The sequence below is a fragment of the Apis florea genome, unplaced genomic scaffold (assembly GCF_048593485.1).
Source record: "Apis florea isolate Af1SG1 unplaced genomic scaffold, ASM4859348v1 contig_2897_pilon, whole genome shotgun sequence".
In the NCBI taxonomy this organism is placed as follows: domain Eukaryota; kingdom Metazoa; phylum Arthropoda; class Insecta; order Hymenoptera; family Apidae; genus Apis; species Apis florea.
Window position 1 is genome coordinate 3,678,151 of NW_028256665.1, and position 16,762 is coordinate 3,694,912.

The 16,762-nt window shown below is 29.3% G+C and overlaps 3 protein-coding genes and 1 long non-coding RNA gene across 9 annotated transcripts; 2 read left to right on the forward strand and 2 right to left on the reverse strand.

Annotated features, from left to right (window-relative positions):
- Window positions 1–6,290: 6,290 nt before the first annotated feature.
- On the reverse strand, window positions 6,291–9,738 carry LOC100870843 (uncharacterized). 5 transcript variants are annotated; one of them, XR_015291951.1, is made up of 9 exons: window positions 9,547–9,738; window positions 9,327–9,442; window positions 8,782–9,211; window positions 8,518–8,658; window positions 7,488–8,182; window positions 7,033–7,402; window positions 6,790–6,961; window positions 6,599–6,669; window positions 6,291–6,498 (listed from the first exon to the last, which is right to left on the reverse strand). XR_015291951.1 is itself a non-coding variant. In XM_086907730.1 (9 exons), exons 2-9 carry the CDS (start codon window positions 9,421–9,423, stop codon window positions 6,422–6,424), a joined length of 1,695 nt encoding a protein of 564 aa, XP_086763856.1. In that variant the 5' UTR covers window positions 9,424–9,442; window positions 9,547–9,738; the 3' UTR covers window positions 6,291–6,421. The 5 variants fall into 5 exon arrangements, 4 of the variants coding, with proteins under 4 accessions (XP_086763856.1, XP_086763854.1, XP_086763857.1 ...); XM_086907730.1 differs by having other exon boundaries at window positions 6,599–6,707; window positions 7,488–7,786; XM_086907728.1 differs by having other exon boundaries at window positions 6,599–6,707.
- On the forward strand, window positions 9,056–9,475 carry LOC116415211 (uncharacterized). Its single transcript, XR_004225795.2, has 2 exons — window positions 9,056–9,193; window positions 9,273–9,475. It is a non-coding gene; the product is annotated as an uncharacterized LOC116415211 (long non-coding RNA).
- Window positions 9,739–10,023: 285 nt separating the features above from the next.
- LOC100864619 (transmembrane protein 115) lies at window positions 10,024–13,214 on the forward strand. The gene is made up of 4 exons (XM_003698196.4): window positions 10,024–10,549; window positions 10,740–10,995; window positions 11,146–11,322; window positions 11,446–13,214. Exons 1-4 carry the CDS (start codon window positions 10,099–10,101, stop codon window positions 11,648–11,650), a joined length of 1,089 nt encoding a protein of 362 aa, XP_003698244.1. The 5' UTR covers window positions 10,024–10,098; the 3' UTR covers window positions 11,651–13,214.
- Window positions 13,215–14,082: 868 nt separating this feature from the next.
- On the reverse strand, window positions 14,083–16,734 carry Hakai (E3 ubiquitin-protein ligase Hakai). 2 transcript variants are annotated; one of them, XM_003698195.4, is made up of 5 exons: window positions 16,487–16,734; window positions 15,914–16,037; window positions 15,475–15,786; window positions 15,045–15,233; window positions 14,083–14,981 (listed from the first exon to the last, which is right to left on the reverse strand). In XM_003698195.4, exons 2-5 carry the CDS (start codon window positions 16,016–16,018, stop codon window positions 14,298–14,300), a joined length of 1,290 nt encoding a protein of 429 aa, XP_003698243.1. In that variant the 5' UTR covers window positions 16,019–16,037; window positions 16,487–16,734; the 3' UTR covers window positions 14,083–14,297. The 2 variants fall into 2 exon arrangements, with proteins under 2 accessions (XP_003698243.1, XP_031775515.1); XM_031919655.2 differs by having other exon boundaries at window positions 16,386–16,495.
- Between the last annotated feature and the right edge of the window lie 28 nt (window positions 16,735–16,762).

Sequence of the window (16,762 nt, forward strand, 5' to 3'; positions counted from 1 at the left end):
TTGTATGGGATAAAGGAGTGATTCACGGAGAACGCGGCAAGCATTACGGGTTAAAGAATGGGGATATTTTACGCTCGGTAAAACACAGTTCATTGGGCAAATCCACCCCTGTCCGTGCACAATAGACAGGGTGGTTACGTGCCCCCGAGTGTCAACCCGACGACCTCGTTTTCGTACGTGTGGTCTCCTTTCGATTCCTCTTCGCTAGTTTTGTCGAGTAGACCTCGAGTAGAACTCGGAAAAAAAGGGTTACCACCTTTCGTGAGTAACGCGTTTAATGCGTTTTTCTACTAACGTAACGTGTCGCGCATTATTTCAGTCAATTTATCACTACTTCTCTGTATCGAAGCAAACTTGGATTATTGATTTATTATATCCTTTACATACGATATTTATTAACGATAAAAATTTGCGATTTCCAATTGTCCATTTCAATTTAACCTCCGTTTAATATTAAAATATTAAAATTCAACGTTTTGCTCGAAGAATTAGGGAGGTTTGCAATTATCGCCTGGTTCGATCCAAGAAGTTGGCACGTATTGCCACGACGGTCAAATTGTTTTCACCTAGGTCGGAAATTTCGGGCAATGGAGGCGGGAAAAATGGTTGGATGGATGATCATTATCATTAACGCGGTCGACACGGGCGCGTAGAACTCGGCCCAGCGGAGCATAGATAAAGCTACAAAATATTAATCTCTTGTCGGGGCGAATGTATTTTTCAAAATTTCAACGTGGCCAGGTTCTATAATGCTCCAATAGTTAATGCGGGACCATTAGTCAAACGTCGGGTCTCGTGCACACGAAAAGAGAAATTTCGATTTTAAATCGCTACATTTATCATGCAAGCAGGCGCATATGACACCGTTCTGATTTTATTTTGTTTCTCTTTCTTCCCTCTTCCCCTCCGTTCCATCTCTACGCTCCAACCCCTTTTTTTTTCCTTTCTCCTCCCTGTCTCTCTTTCCCTCTCCTTCTCTCTTCTCCCTCCTCTCGTCGGGAACCGATACAACGTATGGGCTACTGGTTGCGAGTTGTTCCCTGTTTTTCGAAAAAACCGATCCGATCTAATAACTTGTAACCATATTTTTTCCTTGGCCCGCGCGCGAGCTCGAAAAATGGATAGGCGAAAAAGAATTGTAACGGACGATTAATCGATGTGTCGAGTTTTAAACGCGGCAATGAATATTTTTAATAATTGGAACTAATTATATAATTCGATCATTCCCTTTTTTTCATCTTGCTAAAAGTAATTTTCCACTTTTTTCCCTGACAGATGTCGGAAACTTGACAGACGTTTCAATTTAATTATGTACATATCCCATATTGCTGAAAGAGTTACAGATATGAAAGAAGATGAAATTAATATAAATTAAGAATTTAAAAACCAAATTAATAATGTTAATTAGTAAAAAAAAAAAAAAAAAAAAAAAAGAAAGAAAAGAAAAGAAAAAAAGAACTTTTATAAAGTAACAAATGAAAAGGAGATTGTTTTAATTTTTCCATGTGCTAAAATCGTGTTTTCACAGTTTATAATTCCACAAGGAAGGAAACATGATCGATCCCCGCAAAATAATAAAGGATTAATATATACGAATGATCTTTGGGCCCATAAACAGTGATATATATAAATTTTGTAAAGCATCATTATACCTAATCTAAAACTCATACATGTCTCATAAAGTACGCTTCCATTCATCCTTCCTCGTAAACATGCTATCAGAAAATAATAAAAACGCCAAGGGAAATCGGTCTGATTCCACACCGGGAGCCATAACAGACCGGGGTCCGCTCGTAAATTTTGGACGGCGTTTTACTCTCCTATTTATTTCTCCTTTCCGAGAAATCGATCAGAATATAACACAGGTATCAAAATCGAATCGGTCTTCGAGGCGGACCAAGTTGTGTAAAACCAAAGATTTTTATACCATCGAGAAACGAAATGATACATTAGAAAATGATAGAAACCGTTAAAAGGATTCATTTTCATCGAATCTCTTCATCTTAACTGAAATAAAATTATTGCCAATTAAACAAAACGAGAAAGAATTATTCGTGAATTATAAAAATTTGCTATCAATTTAATCACATTGAATATCAATATATTATTTATTCATTATCGAATATCCAGTAATCATGATAATACGATAAATTGATTATTTTATACCTGAACAATATTAATTATCGAAGATAATTTGTTAAGTATACGTCTCCTTGGAAATTAAGCTTTGAATACATCGTCGATTAAATTTTCCTTAAATGAAGATTAAACGTTCCTATGTATGAGCAACTCACAATGTGCACGCCTTTGATCGCTTCTCAGCCACAATTACCTGTCAGCATAGGCAAACGCACGATATTCTGGTTGATCAATTAATTATGTACCTCTAGAATTTTAATAAAATTTCCAATTATCAAAGTTATCCTTCTCATTGTTTTGAATCTATCGAGAGGGACGTTTTTCATATAACGTATTGATGACTGTAAAATGAATGTATTTTGTTACTATTTGCATATATCACGGTGTACCGATGCATAGAGCGACAAACAAATGTATAATGGTATGAATATTCATGATCGGTGAGAGATGGACAATCATGAAACATAAGAGCAATCTCGTTTAGAGAATAATTTCATTAATATATTTTTAAAAATTGTAAAGAATTTTGAGTATTGTTTCTAACTAAATTTTCTAAAATTTACCTTAATCTATTTCCATCACTGATAATGATTTACCAATAAATAATTTATTACACAATATTTCATGATCGATATTTGGAATATTATATTTATGAGACGTAACGTTATAACGAATTCTCTATATTATTTGTCCAAAAAAGGTCTCTATAAAAAATAACAATCAGGTCATTAAATTATAAGTTTCAATTATAAATAAAATACAATTCTTGCTCGATAGAATCAACTGTTTCTGAAATAAATCCACGTGAGCATCCTTTCCAAAAAATCTTCACAGGTACAACACCGATCGTGTCGAAAAAAGAAAAAGTTGGGTTGATTTCACCCCAGGAAGATGGTAAACTGGGCGTAACCCCCAAAATCATCTTACAAGTGTGCGCAGAAATCGGGGGTTGAAAGAGAGAATAAGAGGAAACGAGAAAGAGAGAATGAGAACGGATAAAACGTGGCTGATTTATTTATCGAATCATAAATTACCGGGGTTACAATACGTGGCAGCATGCAAAAGCGCGCGCGTCTCTACGGCGTTCCTTTTCTCTCTGTTCCTCCCAAATGGTGGATCGAAAACGCAATGAGGGACCGAGGGTGTAAACGTAACGCGTGTTTGCATTGCGTGCTCGACCGGAAACACGATTTATACGATGCAAATTAAATGTGTACGGTACACACACGCGCCTGGCTAGCTAACGTTCGTCCATACCAAAAACCCCTTACCAGAATCTATTGTTGTTATTCTTAATGTTTTCATTACCTGATCCTTACGACTCGCTTCTTAAATCGTATCCTTTCTGATTTGATTCCAATTTGCACACGAAATGAGAATTTTATTTACGCTAGTGATATCGGTCGAAGATGAAATTCCTCGCTATCTCAATCTCGTTATTTTCTCATCGAATTGAACATAATACAAAAATTGATTAAAAATTATGGTGCTCGTTTGAATTAAGAAGGATCGTGATTCGATGTTTTTGCATTGATCTAGTATTTATGAACGATTATCGTTAAGAACTGAAACACTTTACGTGGTCGGGTGTATAATTTCGAACCCTTTCTAAATCAGAATACTGAATAAACTGCGATCCATTTGAAACGCATGGATTCTTCACGGTCGCGTCCACATGTCCAGCAATTCGATACGCTGGATAAAATCACTATTATCCTCCATAGTCTGCAAACAATTATTCATTTTTCGCGTCAACAAAACGCTTTATTCTATAATCTTTATTCGTTGTGATTCGTTATAAAGAACGAATTGTTTTATTAAAGTATTATTATATAAAATTATTGTAAAATTTGAAGTTTAAAATATTATTATTTATGAAATCGGTAATTAATGTTTGTTGCCGGTTAAGAAGAAAAGAAAGAAAAGATTATTTTTATCTGATTTGTTTTCGTGTTAAATAATCAATTTATAACATGTTGCAAGAATAATATCTTATAATGTGACTTCTATGGATACCCTTCCCGGTTACCTAGCTATGTTGTGACAATGTTTAGGGAACATTTTGGGGTCTAACATTTGTGTATGCTCCCCTTTTTAGCCAGTTTTCATTGTACAACGAAAACGTATCGGCCATTGACAAATGGGAGATATTAATTTTAACGTACCAGAATTTCACATGACATCCACGTCATGGGATACTACCCTCGATTGTCGCGTTCATTCTCCCATGTTCCACTCAAAATTTGCTAGATATATCCAAATATCAATAAGTAACTAAATGTTAAATAAGTTCAGAAAAATATCACCATTCAATCATTCTGCAATTAACAAGTTAAATATCTTAATTAAATAATCTCATCTTAAATAATTATCTATTTATAAAAATTCAATATAATAAATAAAATAAATAATCATTAAAACATCAAATATTCAATTTTTTTCCATACCTGAGAGTTAATTTATTTAATCATTATAGGCGATGTATTAAGAAATAATTTAAAAAATCGAATTTTTTAATACATTTATGCGAATTTCAAGTGACAATCCCATTGTAATTGTTTTACTTGATCGCACGGTATTTCTTCCTAGAATATAAAACATACTTAAAACCAAGCAACGAGATAAGGCCGCAAAATGGCGAGGACGTATCAGACGGAAATACGTTCGAAAAGGTAGGGCGACATTGGGAATTGAAAAATAGTGCCTTGGGCCGCTGTCGTTCACAGTGATGGTTTCGTGACAGCCAATGTAACGCACGAATTAACGAAATAATTGATTTTCATACCGTTCGGAGTAAGCGGCGCGCGCAAAAGACTGAGCGAGCCGATCGTCGAACCGAGGAGATATTTTCTCGATTTCCTGACCGCAGGTGCATCCACGTTACTGTGTTGTGTATCAAAAAATTCCAGCCTTAGGCGAATTTTCTTTTACATCGAGAAAATACTTGACTCGTTATTCGTATGATTCTATACACTTTTGCACTGTTATGTAAAAATTCTATTATACAATTATAAACAATTCTTCTAAAAAATCAGAGAAATATTTGATTTGTATTTAAATATTTATTCTAATTTAATAAGCAATTTCTTTCTTATTATTCTTTAAATCGTTTTGACATTTTCAATTTGTACAATTATTATTTTTCACTTTTTACTTTCAATTTATCATCATCAGTATGAATGAAATTACTTATTTATTAAAATAGTATTAAATTAATTAAATTAAATGTCCAAATAAATGTATATCTGATTATTGGGAAAAGACGAAGAATGTTCTACTATTTGGCTAATAATTCGTCGAAGTCGAGTAAATCGGCGTGTCTTATAACGTTGATAGGTAGAGCGAAAGAGATTCGTAGGGAGCTGGATAATATAAGCGGGCAGGCACGCTGCTATATGGATGAGGAATCGGTCGAAGAAAGAAAACGAAGGCGGAAAGAGAAAGAGAAGGAAAACGAGGAGAGAACAGATTTATATTTGAAATTAGATTAAGCTCCTGCGCTTGAAAGCTATATAAACGCCCCTCTAGCCAGCAGTGCCGCGTACATTCCGCGTTTCACAATCCACTAAGAGGAGAGACTCAATAAACCAACCACTCACTCTTTCTTCCTTCATCTTTTTCTCTTTCCTATTCTCTTCTTTCTTTTTTCTTTCTTTTTCTCTCATATCTTTGCTTTCGTTTCATACCCTGTACTTTCACAGAATCCAACTCCGTTCTTCCATTCTTTCTATCTTTATTTTTACCAATAAAACTACTCGACAAATACTCTTATTTCTTTTTCTTCCCCGTTTTGCAAAGTGTACGATCTTTCTCGTGTGTTCTTATTTTCCACGGAAAAATAACCATTTTGTTGTTCTGCTTTATCCGTTCACGAATTTGTAGATATACCTGTATTATTTTTGATATGGATGGAATCTTGAAACAGTGGACGGTGATTTTGTTTTCTAATATTCTTATGATTTCTTTTTCTTTTTTCCCTTTTCATTTACTATTTTTATGCTTTCTATTTTACATTAAATTTAAATCCTTTTATCGTTTTTATAAAATGATTGATGGTAAGATAAGATTTTTGATGTATTAAAAGTTCTCATATTATAATTATAAAATAATTAATAGTAATTTTTTCTTATAAAAATTATATCAAGAAGAAATATTTTGTAAATTATGTTTTAATGAATGAATTATAAAAAAGAAGTACAAACTATGAAGTAAAAATTGTCATGTATAAGTTATTTATAACTAATTTTGAGGTAATAAAGTTAATTAATTTTGTACAATAACTTCACATAGGAGTTTGTAATGTACCTGGTCCCACGCCGTATCCATATCCTTGAGGTCCGAAATTTCGAACATAACATTCTAAATAGCGAAGATGAAGTTAAAATATAAAATCTACAGTAAGTTCTATTGACTATAAGAAAGAACGAGTAAATTTGCAAAATTCGAAATTTACACTAACGTTTGCAATAAATTTCCCCACAATTTTCTTGATATGTTAACGGTTCCAACGGTTTTCTACAGCAATAGCAGCTGAAGCATGTATTATGAAACGGCATACCGGATACAATCTTGAATGGTATTCAACGTTCACGTGTTTCAACGTGAATTAAGAAAAAAATTATTAATTTTTAAAATTAAAATCAAAATTACCTGCATTTCAGCTTGATATACTTTTCGCCCACAGCGTTGACAATCAACTCCTCCACCCAAACATTCGCAACCAGATTTCGGTCGGCAACATCCTGAGTCAATGACTATTGGTTCAGCCCTTTCGGTACTACAACATCTTCTGCTTCGATTTCGACATACTGGACTTTTTGATCTGTACATATATAGAAAAAAAAATTAACAATTAAAGTATCGATATAAAGAGTCAATATTAAAAATTCTTACCGACAGCAACACGCACGATTCCCACTTCCACAACAATTTCCACATTTTTGACCGCAATAGCAAATTATTTGTGGAGTGCATGGCTTTGGTGAACAAGGTGAACATGGTCGGCAAGATGTCGTGCAAAGTCTTGATGGATTCGGTAAACACGTTTGTCCAGGTTTTCCACAACCACCACGACATCCACCTCCGCAACATCCACCTCCTCCACAAATTGAAGATTCTCCGATGCACGATTGACGACATTTAATAATTGATTTTTTGCAAACTGGCCGATCACTTGACGATGAGCAACAACTACGTCTATCGACGCATGGTGTTGTTGCACAAGTCGCACAAGATGTCACAACGCGACATGGTTCTGGCTCTCCTGAAATATAAAAATTAAAATTTCACTTAATATTTCTTCTTTATAGATGAATAATTTTAAACAGATATTTTCCAGAAATTTTTACTTTTACAAAGACAAGCAGTTTCAACTTTCACCGTTCCACATGGAAGTCTAACACGAGGTCCGCACGGTCCACCGCATCCTCCCCGCATTCGTTCATTATCATCAAGTTCATTCGATGAATTCGGGCCACTTTGATGACCGTACGTCATAGCGTCTTCTTTCGACGATGCATCATCTTTCTCGTTCATTATTCTGTACGCGCGCGATTCTGAATTACCTTCGATGCAATGATCTTGTCCACGACTCTTCTCGATGTCATTGCATTTACTTAACGTGTCTTCTTCACCACAGTCCGACGCGCTTTTTTCAAAATGCATTCTGCCACTATCTTTGGTATAATTTACATTAATATTTTCGTATCCGCCGTCGTTTTTACCAACCGATTCGTCCGCTTGCCAAATGTCGAAAGAATTATTGTATTCCTTTTTATTATCATTATTACAACAGGGCCTATGATGATCATCTTGCATTTTCGAGATACAATTCTGGTCGTTTCCGCGCATATCCCCGAAGACGACGTCGTAGAACGAGACTCGTCGTCGGGAAGGCAACGGATTGCGAGGCGGTGGTACCGGCGGATACGCAAATTTTCGTCTTGACGGAATAGTGACGCTATTGGCACTAAATTCGTATACGGGATCGTATTTGTTAATTTTATTATTCCAGTTGATAGATGTCACTTGAGTTTTATCTGTGCTGGAAATATCTACGCTTAGAAAGCCTTATTTTGTCGAATTGCCATTGCACTGGAGTTTTAAAATAAAAATATAAAATATATATAGAAATAAATATAAATTTAAAATTAATGACACAACATGAAAATTAAACTATTAACTATAACGGTAAAAAGATTTTAAACTACCGATATCTTACCGACGGATTCTGTTTCCGATGAAAAGTGGTAAATACAACGTAAATGCTAGTCTAATATATCCAATTATTTTTGCGCTTACGGCTAAACATTTCTTCAGAAATAGTTTACAAAAATCTGGAAGAATAGGGATACAGAAAATTCAGAAAATTTTATATACCTTAACTGAGCCTCTGTAATGTTGACTTCATTATTACTAAACGAAGTCTTTGGCTCAAATTGATCTGTATCTTGTTTCTGCACTTCAAATCGACAAGCTTTCGCGTTAGTGTTATTCTTCTGCCACTCCGGAGACAATGTACTATTAATAAGATACAATTAACAACACGTTTTAAAATGAATGTTTTAATGTTTTGACATTTATATATAGACGGTGTAACAAAAGAAAAAAAAACGAAAATATATGTCGGGAATAATTTTAAACCTGCGAAACCTAGAATGTTGCCGATTGTACCACGTAGTTATTGCGGTAGGACTGGGTGGCGGATCACAAATTGTTGTCATCGAATTGACAATACCTAGATTTGCACACTCGTTTTCTATGAAATGTTTTTTTTCTTCGTCAAGACAAATATTTGTTTCCTCAACTTCACTTCCTCCACCACGAAGTCTATACTTGTCGGATTGATAATGTTGATTTCTGTTTAATGACGCGTTACCGATTGAGTTTTCTGCGTCGCAACAGTAACAATTTAATAATTCCTTGGAAAGTGCTAAAGTTGCAGACGAGTTTGGTATTGCTTTAATTGCATGATTCGCAGTGGATAAAAACAGACGAATATAACAATTCTTGCAAAATAATTCACTAAGATGTGTCACGACGTTACAGCTATTGAGTAATTTTCTACAGCTACCTATAAATTATAAATTCAAACAACTTTCATTTATAATTAAATAATGAAAAAAACATTACAGGGAAAAAAATAATTATCTTAGATTAATCTTATAATAATAATTTACAATACTAACGACAAGAGAAACAAAACGTATGCCAAACTTTTCCAAGAGCTAATTTTTCCTCTGCGAAGTAAACCTCGCGATTACAACGTGGACAAACTCCAGGCATTTATTAAGAAAATTTGTATCTTGTTACATAAATAAATAGTATATCATAAAAATTTTTATATGAATTAGTTAAAAATTTATATATTAATTAATATTTTTTTTTTACCGAAATTTTTCTGGTTACCTGTATGATATGTTTTAACATTTGTGAACGCTCGCAAAATAATCATGTAAAACAGTACATATTTCACACATACTTAGAACCAAAATTTGTAATAATAAATTTTTAATATAAAAACAATTTGTACAAATTCTCCAAAAAGTGTTTAAAAATGTCGAACATCAATGACTAATCAATGAAAAACAAAACATAATCACTTAAACATATAATATATATAATATATAATTATTAATGAATTATAATCTTTTTTATTATTATATTATTATATATATATTTATATATATATAATATTAATATATATTAATATATTAAAAATATTTGATTTATTATATAATAAAGAATAAAGAAATATATAATTATTATTATTAATAGTATTTAAAATATATACCTTTTTGTTAATATATTTGTTAAATAGAGAAATTGTAATTCATATTATTTACATTGATAGATATATGAAAGTAGAAGTCAATGTGGCTGATCTATATGTAACGAACGTCAAGTCATAGTACAAGTGGCTCTCTGATTCAAAGAGGTTAAGAGAGCTGCTTAATAGAAATGGCAGCAATAAAGGGCCTGGGTAGAAATATTCCCTATCTGAGGCAACAATTTGCTGCCCTTTTGGGAAACACTAGCACCAGTGTGAAATTTATATGCGTAGTAGTTTTGTTTTCTTATTGCCTTTCTTTTTCTACGGAGACGGTACGTCTGTTAAGTGTGACACCAGGTTATCTACTACCTCCAGTTTTCTGGATCTGGACAGCATTTACTTTCTGTTTTCTTGAGATACATTTTTGGGAAGTATGTGTGGATATCGTTACAGTAGGGCTTTGTGGTAAATTGATCGAACCTTTATGGGGTGCAATGGAAATGATGACTTTTTTTGCTATCGTTAATTTTGGCGTCGCTGTCTTGTCAGCTTTATTTTATTTATTTCTTTATATGTGCACTAATGATCCAGATCTATTATTTGATATACACATCCATGGATTAACTGGATATATTGCAGGTACATTCTTTGTATAAAATAAATTTTTATTATCAATTATTTATCATCATTATATGCGTATCACATAATAATATATTTTATTATATATTTTTATATTATTATATATTTTATTGTAAATATAATAAAATAAAATATTATAATATCATTAATCATATAAAAAATATATAAATTAATTAGAGAAAAATTATAGGTGTTACAGTAGCTGTAAAACAAATAATGCCAGATCATATTTTAGTTAAAACACCAATTGGTAAAATTACAAATAGAAATATACCATTAATGGTTTGGATTATGGGAGTGATATTATGGCTTTTTGGGCTATTAGAAGGCACTCATCCAACTATGTTTCTTAGTGGTTTATTAATATCATGGACTTATCTTAGATTTTATCAAAAACATAATAATGGTACACGTGGTGATATGGCTGACAATTTTACATTTGCAAGGTAAATTATATTATAAATATATATATATATATATACATATATATATATATATATATATATATATATATATACATACAATATATATGTACGTGTTGAGATATAATATACAAAATATTTTTAATATTATAATGATTATGAACTTGATTATAGTTTTTTTCCAAATGTCTTACAACCACCAATAGCAGTTGTAAGTAATACAATACATGGTTTTTTTGTACGAGTTGGAATTTGTAGAAAAGTAGTTAGAAGATTTGATATGTCCAATGCTCCACCTGGTCTCATTATAAATCTTCCTGGTATTGATCCACATGATAGCGAAAGAAGAAGGTTCGATTTTTTTTTCTAATTATTTACTTAAAAAATACAATATAAAAAACAAATTTTAATTACAATTTAAAGATTATTTTTTAAATAGTAATATTTTAAATTATATTTAATAATAATTTGCAGGCAAATAGCATTAAAAGCCTTAAGTGAAAGATTGAGTAAGGATCATGCAAAACCATGGCAACAAGAAAGAACTAAAAAACATTCTCCAGTACCTCCTGCAGTTTCAATCCCAATTCCTGATACCACTACACCTAAGCCACTTGCATCTCCTCTTATTCCTCAAGTTAGTGTTAACATACATAATCATGCTTCTACTAATACGTGATCATATCAGATAGACTGATTTCAAATTCATGTATAAATATATTAAAAAACTTTTAAAAAAATGTTAACAATTTGCAACAACATTGATAATGTGGCAATATTTAATAAAATAATAGTTTTTTTAATATATAAGCCAAATATTATTATGAAACTATTTTAAAATTTAATAGAAAAGAAAATATAAAAAAATATTTCTAAATTTTTATTATCAAATCAAATTTTTAATTATTAAATCACAAAAAAACATTTATTTATTAATACTTTTTGATAAATTCAAAAAATAAAAAGTAATATACAAAATGTGCCTTGGCATTTATAACTTTTAATTAACTTTCAATTTCAAATATATTTTTTAAATTTATAAATGAAATTAATCTTTTTTTTTTTGTACTATTAAATTAGCATATAATATAATAAATTAATTTATCTATATTAATTATAATGCCATATTATCGATTGTGCATGTAATCTTTAAAAGATTCTTAAACAAAAAAAATATAGGATTTTACTAGTTTGTGATGATATTTTCCAAGAAAATCGTGTTCTTTGTTACTAAGAATTATAAACTCTATTTATATAATTCAATACTGTCAGTGAATGATAAATAATTTAAATTTTTTTAACAAACATGTTAAAAATCCTGAAATATTGTATAACTGCAGCATTGTTCCGTCTTTAATATTCAGCGATAACTAAATGATAAAAATTATTAATAACAATGAATAAAAGTAGATACTGGCTTATATACTGGCTTCCAGTATAATATTGTAAAATAATTTTATTAGAAACAGATTTAAATTTGGAAAAGATTATTATTTCATTAACATGTTTTAAAAAATATTTTATACAATCCAAGAATTACAATTAAATATTATGTATAGTGTAAAATGTTAATGTATAATACACATACATGTTGAAATCAGATAACACTTGTGAAAACAAACATTTTCAGCTTATTTTAAAATCATATTTTAGCAAGAATCTTAATATGAAGTATATTTTACTTTTTGTATCAAAAAAGATTTCTTTTTAAAAAAATATGTACCATTGCATTATATCTATAGTTTTTAGAACAATTATTTCACATGAAATAATTTCTTTTCATATATTCTTTTCATATTATTTTAAAAAATAATGATATATTTATATCTGTACCTAAATATATAATATAAATTTATTAAAGATTTGATCTATTATTTAAATTATAAAATTTTTAATATTCATACATGTATAATTACTTTTACATATAAATTTATATCATTTGTTATGTTATTTCATCATGTTATATTAATTTATTTTATTAATATTATCAAATATAATTAAAAATAATTAATATAGTTTCAACATTTTAGGTACAGATATTCATTTAATTAAAGTACATGATCTTCATTATATATTTAATTTATATTTTGTTCATAAATAGCATTTTTTTTTATATTAAAACAATCAATTGCTGTGCCACAAATATATATTGCGATTTTCATTTATTAATATTTTTAAACAATTGTTAAATATTGATTATTGTAATTTAAACATAATTATTTAAAAATATATACATGAAAACATAAATGGAAAGTAGTTCGTATAAATATATATGAATATATATATATATATATTATATATATATATATATATATTTATATATATTTATATATATATAGCAATGTGGATAATATTTGATATAATAATAGGTTGTAAATATAAAAATTGATGTAAAACGTGAAGGGAACAAGACACCATAATGATGCGGTAATTATATATAGATAAATACATTAATATATGCGTGATGGACTAAGATTAAAAACTATTTTCATGTATGATTCAAAACTGTCTTTTTAGAATGTATGTTATTCATATTTTGGCCTTCCACTTAAAAAATTCTTATAACAAATTTTTAAGTACTCTTAATATATGAATTTTAATCTGTTTCAATTAATATTTATTATTACAAATATGACTAGATTTAAAAAGCGAAAGGCCAGAATTGAATGTATGAATAAATGAATCTTTGTTAATTTCATTAAATACATTATAAAAATATAATGTATTAATTACACATTATATATGTACATGTTATATATAATCAGTTTTGTACATATGTTAAAATCGTTATAGTCTGTACAATATTAAATTTTACTAAAAAAATATATATTTCGTATTTTCCTATTCCGTATATAGGATAAAATTATAAAAATTAATATTGAATATGCAATATGTAATAGAAATACTTATTTAAAATTTTAATATTCTATAATTTAATTTATATTAATTTGTTATATGTATATAAATAATAAGTATATATCATTTTCATATTATTAAGATTGTTTCATTCTTTGTTACAAATTCTCCCAAAATTTAAAATTAATTTTATTTCTTTTTTTTTTTCAGCTTATTGTAAAATTAAAAAATGGGAAATAAATAAATTTATCCACATGATTGAAATAATTTTATTTCTATAATGATTATGTAATTTTCGCTATTGAATGTTACGATTATATATCTTTGAAAAGTATAAAATATTTTGAATATTTCCTAATAGTACAATACATTTAAAAAATTGATATTTACAATCATATTTAATTATCATCGCTTTTATAATAATTTTATCACAATTTATATTATACAATCCTCCACGATACATTTTTTCTTTATCTATAAAATTGTTGTTGATGCTGTGACCATTGAGTTTGTGGTGGTGGAGCTTGTTGTTGTGGAGGTGGAGGACCATATGATGGATCTTGTATATATCCTGTTGGAGATGGCCTTATCGAAGTTGGTGTTGAAGATACATATTGCTGTTGCTGTGGTGGTGGTGGTGGCACATAAGATACTTGGGCAGGATGTTGAGGTTGTGGATAATATTGTTGTGTTTGAGAAACAGGAGGTGGTACATTATATCCTCCATAATTAACTTGTGGAGGTGGAGGAGGATAATAATGATGACTTTGTTGTGTATGTATATCGTGTGTTGTTATAGCTGTATCTTGAATGGGTACAGTTATAAGATTCGTTCTTAACGGAGCATTATTTGGCGGTGGAGGTGCAGAATTTTGATTATAATTTTGCATTGATATTAATGCTTGTGGTCTATGTTGTTGTCTATGTTCCACTGGTGCTTGATTGACCATTGAATTCACTCTAGGATCATTTCCCATTATTGGTTGAACCATATGAGATTGTACTGATTTTATGCGAGTATTTTGCATAGCAACTGATGAAACTTTTGTTAATTGAGATTCTATTTCTGATTTAGAATGCACATATTGTGGAGGATCCACTTGCATTCCTTGAACTTGTGGTGGAGCTGATATATGTCTATGATTTATGTGAGCCTATAAACAATATATTTCAATATTTTTCAATTATCAAAATACTTAAAAATAAAAAGAAATTACCTGTAAATCCCTTTGACTAAGATATGTTCTTCTACAACCTGCATTTCCATATCTTGTTCCACCATGTGTGCACATAAAGACAGTACCTAAACCTGTTTGTTCTACCCTAGAAACTTTTTCCATACAACGAGGACAAACTTTATCTTCTCTTTTAGCACAAGATAAACAAAAGACATGTTTGCAAGGTATCTAAAACATATAAAAATATTTATAAATATTAAATTAAAAAATAATAATCATAGCAACAAATCTTATTTATTTTATAATATTTTATTCTATTTTAAAGGTATATTAATTATATGTTATAACTCTCATATTTTTTACATTTTAAACAATAAAAATTTACTAAATTGGATTTTATGACAAATATATAATTTATGATGAATACATAATTTGTTTTAATATCATATACACAAAAAAAAACTCTTACCATGCGTCCATAAATAAGAATTGGTTTTAAACACTTATCACAACAATGTATCATAGGATTTAACACTTTCTCTCCAATAAGATTTACTCTATGATCCCATCTTAAACGTAGCATTGGTTCTGGAGGACCTCTATTAATGGTTGTAAAAGTTGGAGCTTCTAATTGTGATATATCAGCTTCCAAATCAAACTGTTGTTCCAAAGGAATCTGTTGAGCTGATGGAGCTTCATGTTCTTCTAGTTCTGTACCAGTTGTTTCTACTGGAGGTTCTTCTACTTGTTGAGGATTATCTTCTTCATCGCTTTCAATGACCTGTATAAATATATATATATATACATTTGAAATATGTAAGTTATATATAAGTTATAATCAAATATAAATATTAAGAAAATAAATTATATAATAAAAAATTTCAAATTTTAAAATTATTTAAATTTACCTTTACTTGTTTTTTAGATCTACCTCTAGTTCGTCCTCGTGTTCTGCCACGAGCTCTACCACGAGTTCTACCTCTCATTCTCTTACCACCATCTTCTTCCATCATTAAAATTATATTTTATTATCTGTAAAATGAAAGTTTAATAGTTTTCATTTGCATTAAATTGAGAATAAAAGTACCGTTAGAATATAAAATATAAAAAAAAATTAAAATATACATAATATTTAAACAAAAGTTATTTATTAATTTAAAAATTAAACAAATAAGCTATTTTAGTTTTAAATTTTAGTTTTTATATTTCATATTGAGCATTTATCTAATGATATAGGTTATATTTCTAAATAATATAATTTATAATATATAATCATATTTATAACAAAAATGTTTGTTAAAATAAACAACTAGAAAATAAAATATTCACATTCAATAATTAAAATATTAAATTTTTTTATTAAATGATTTAATGTCTTACGCTAAACTAATCATTTCACACTTAAAATGAAGAAATAAGTTATTATAATCTTCATTATAGTAAATCTATGTGATATTAGATAAAATAGATATTGTTGTTACCTTGGAGACGAATTTACTTTATGCAAAATGCAAGATCGTATATCGAAACTAAATCTCGTGTATTTTTAATTTTCTCTATATCTATCTTTTTTTATAATATTAATCAATATTGACTATTTAATCCTAATTTTTCATTTTCTTTAAATTATTATAAATAATATAAAAATATATAAAAAATATATTAGTAAAAAGAAATTATTATACTATGTATAACGTATTAATAATTGAAGATAACTTCAAGGTGATTCAATGAAGGGAGTAGTTCTGAAACCGAAC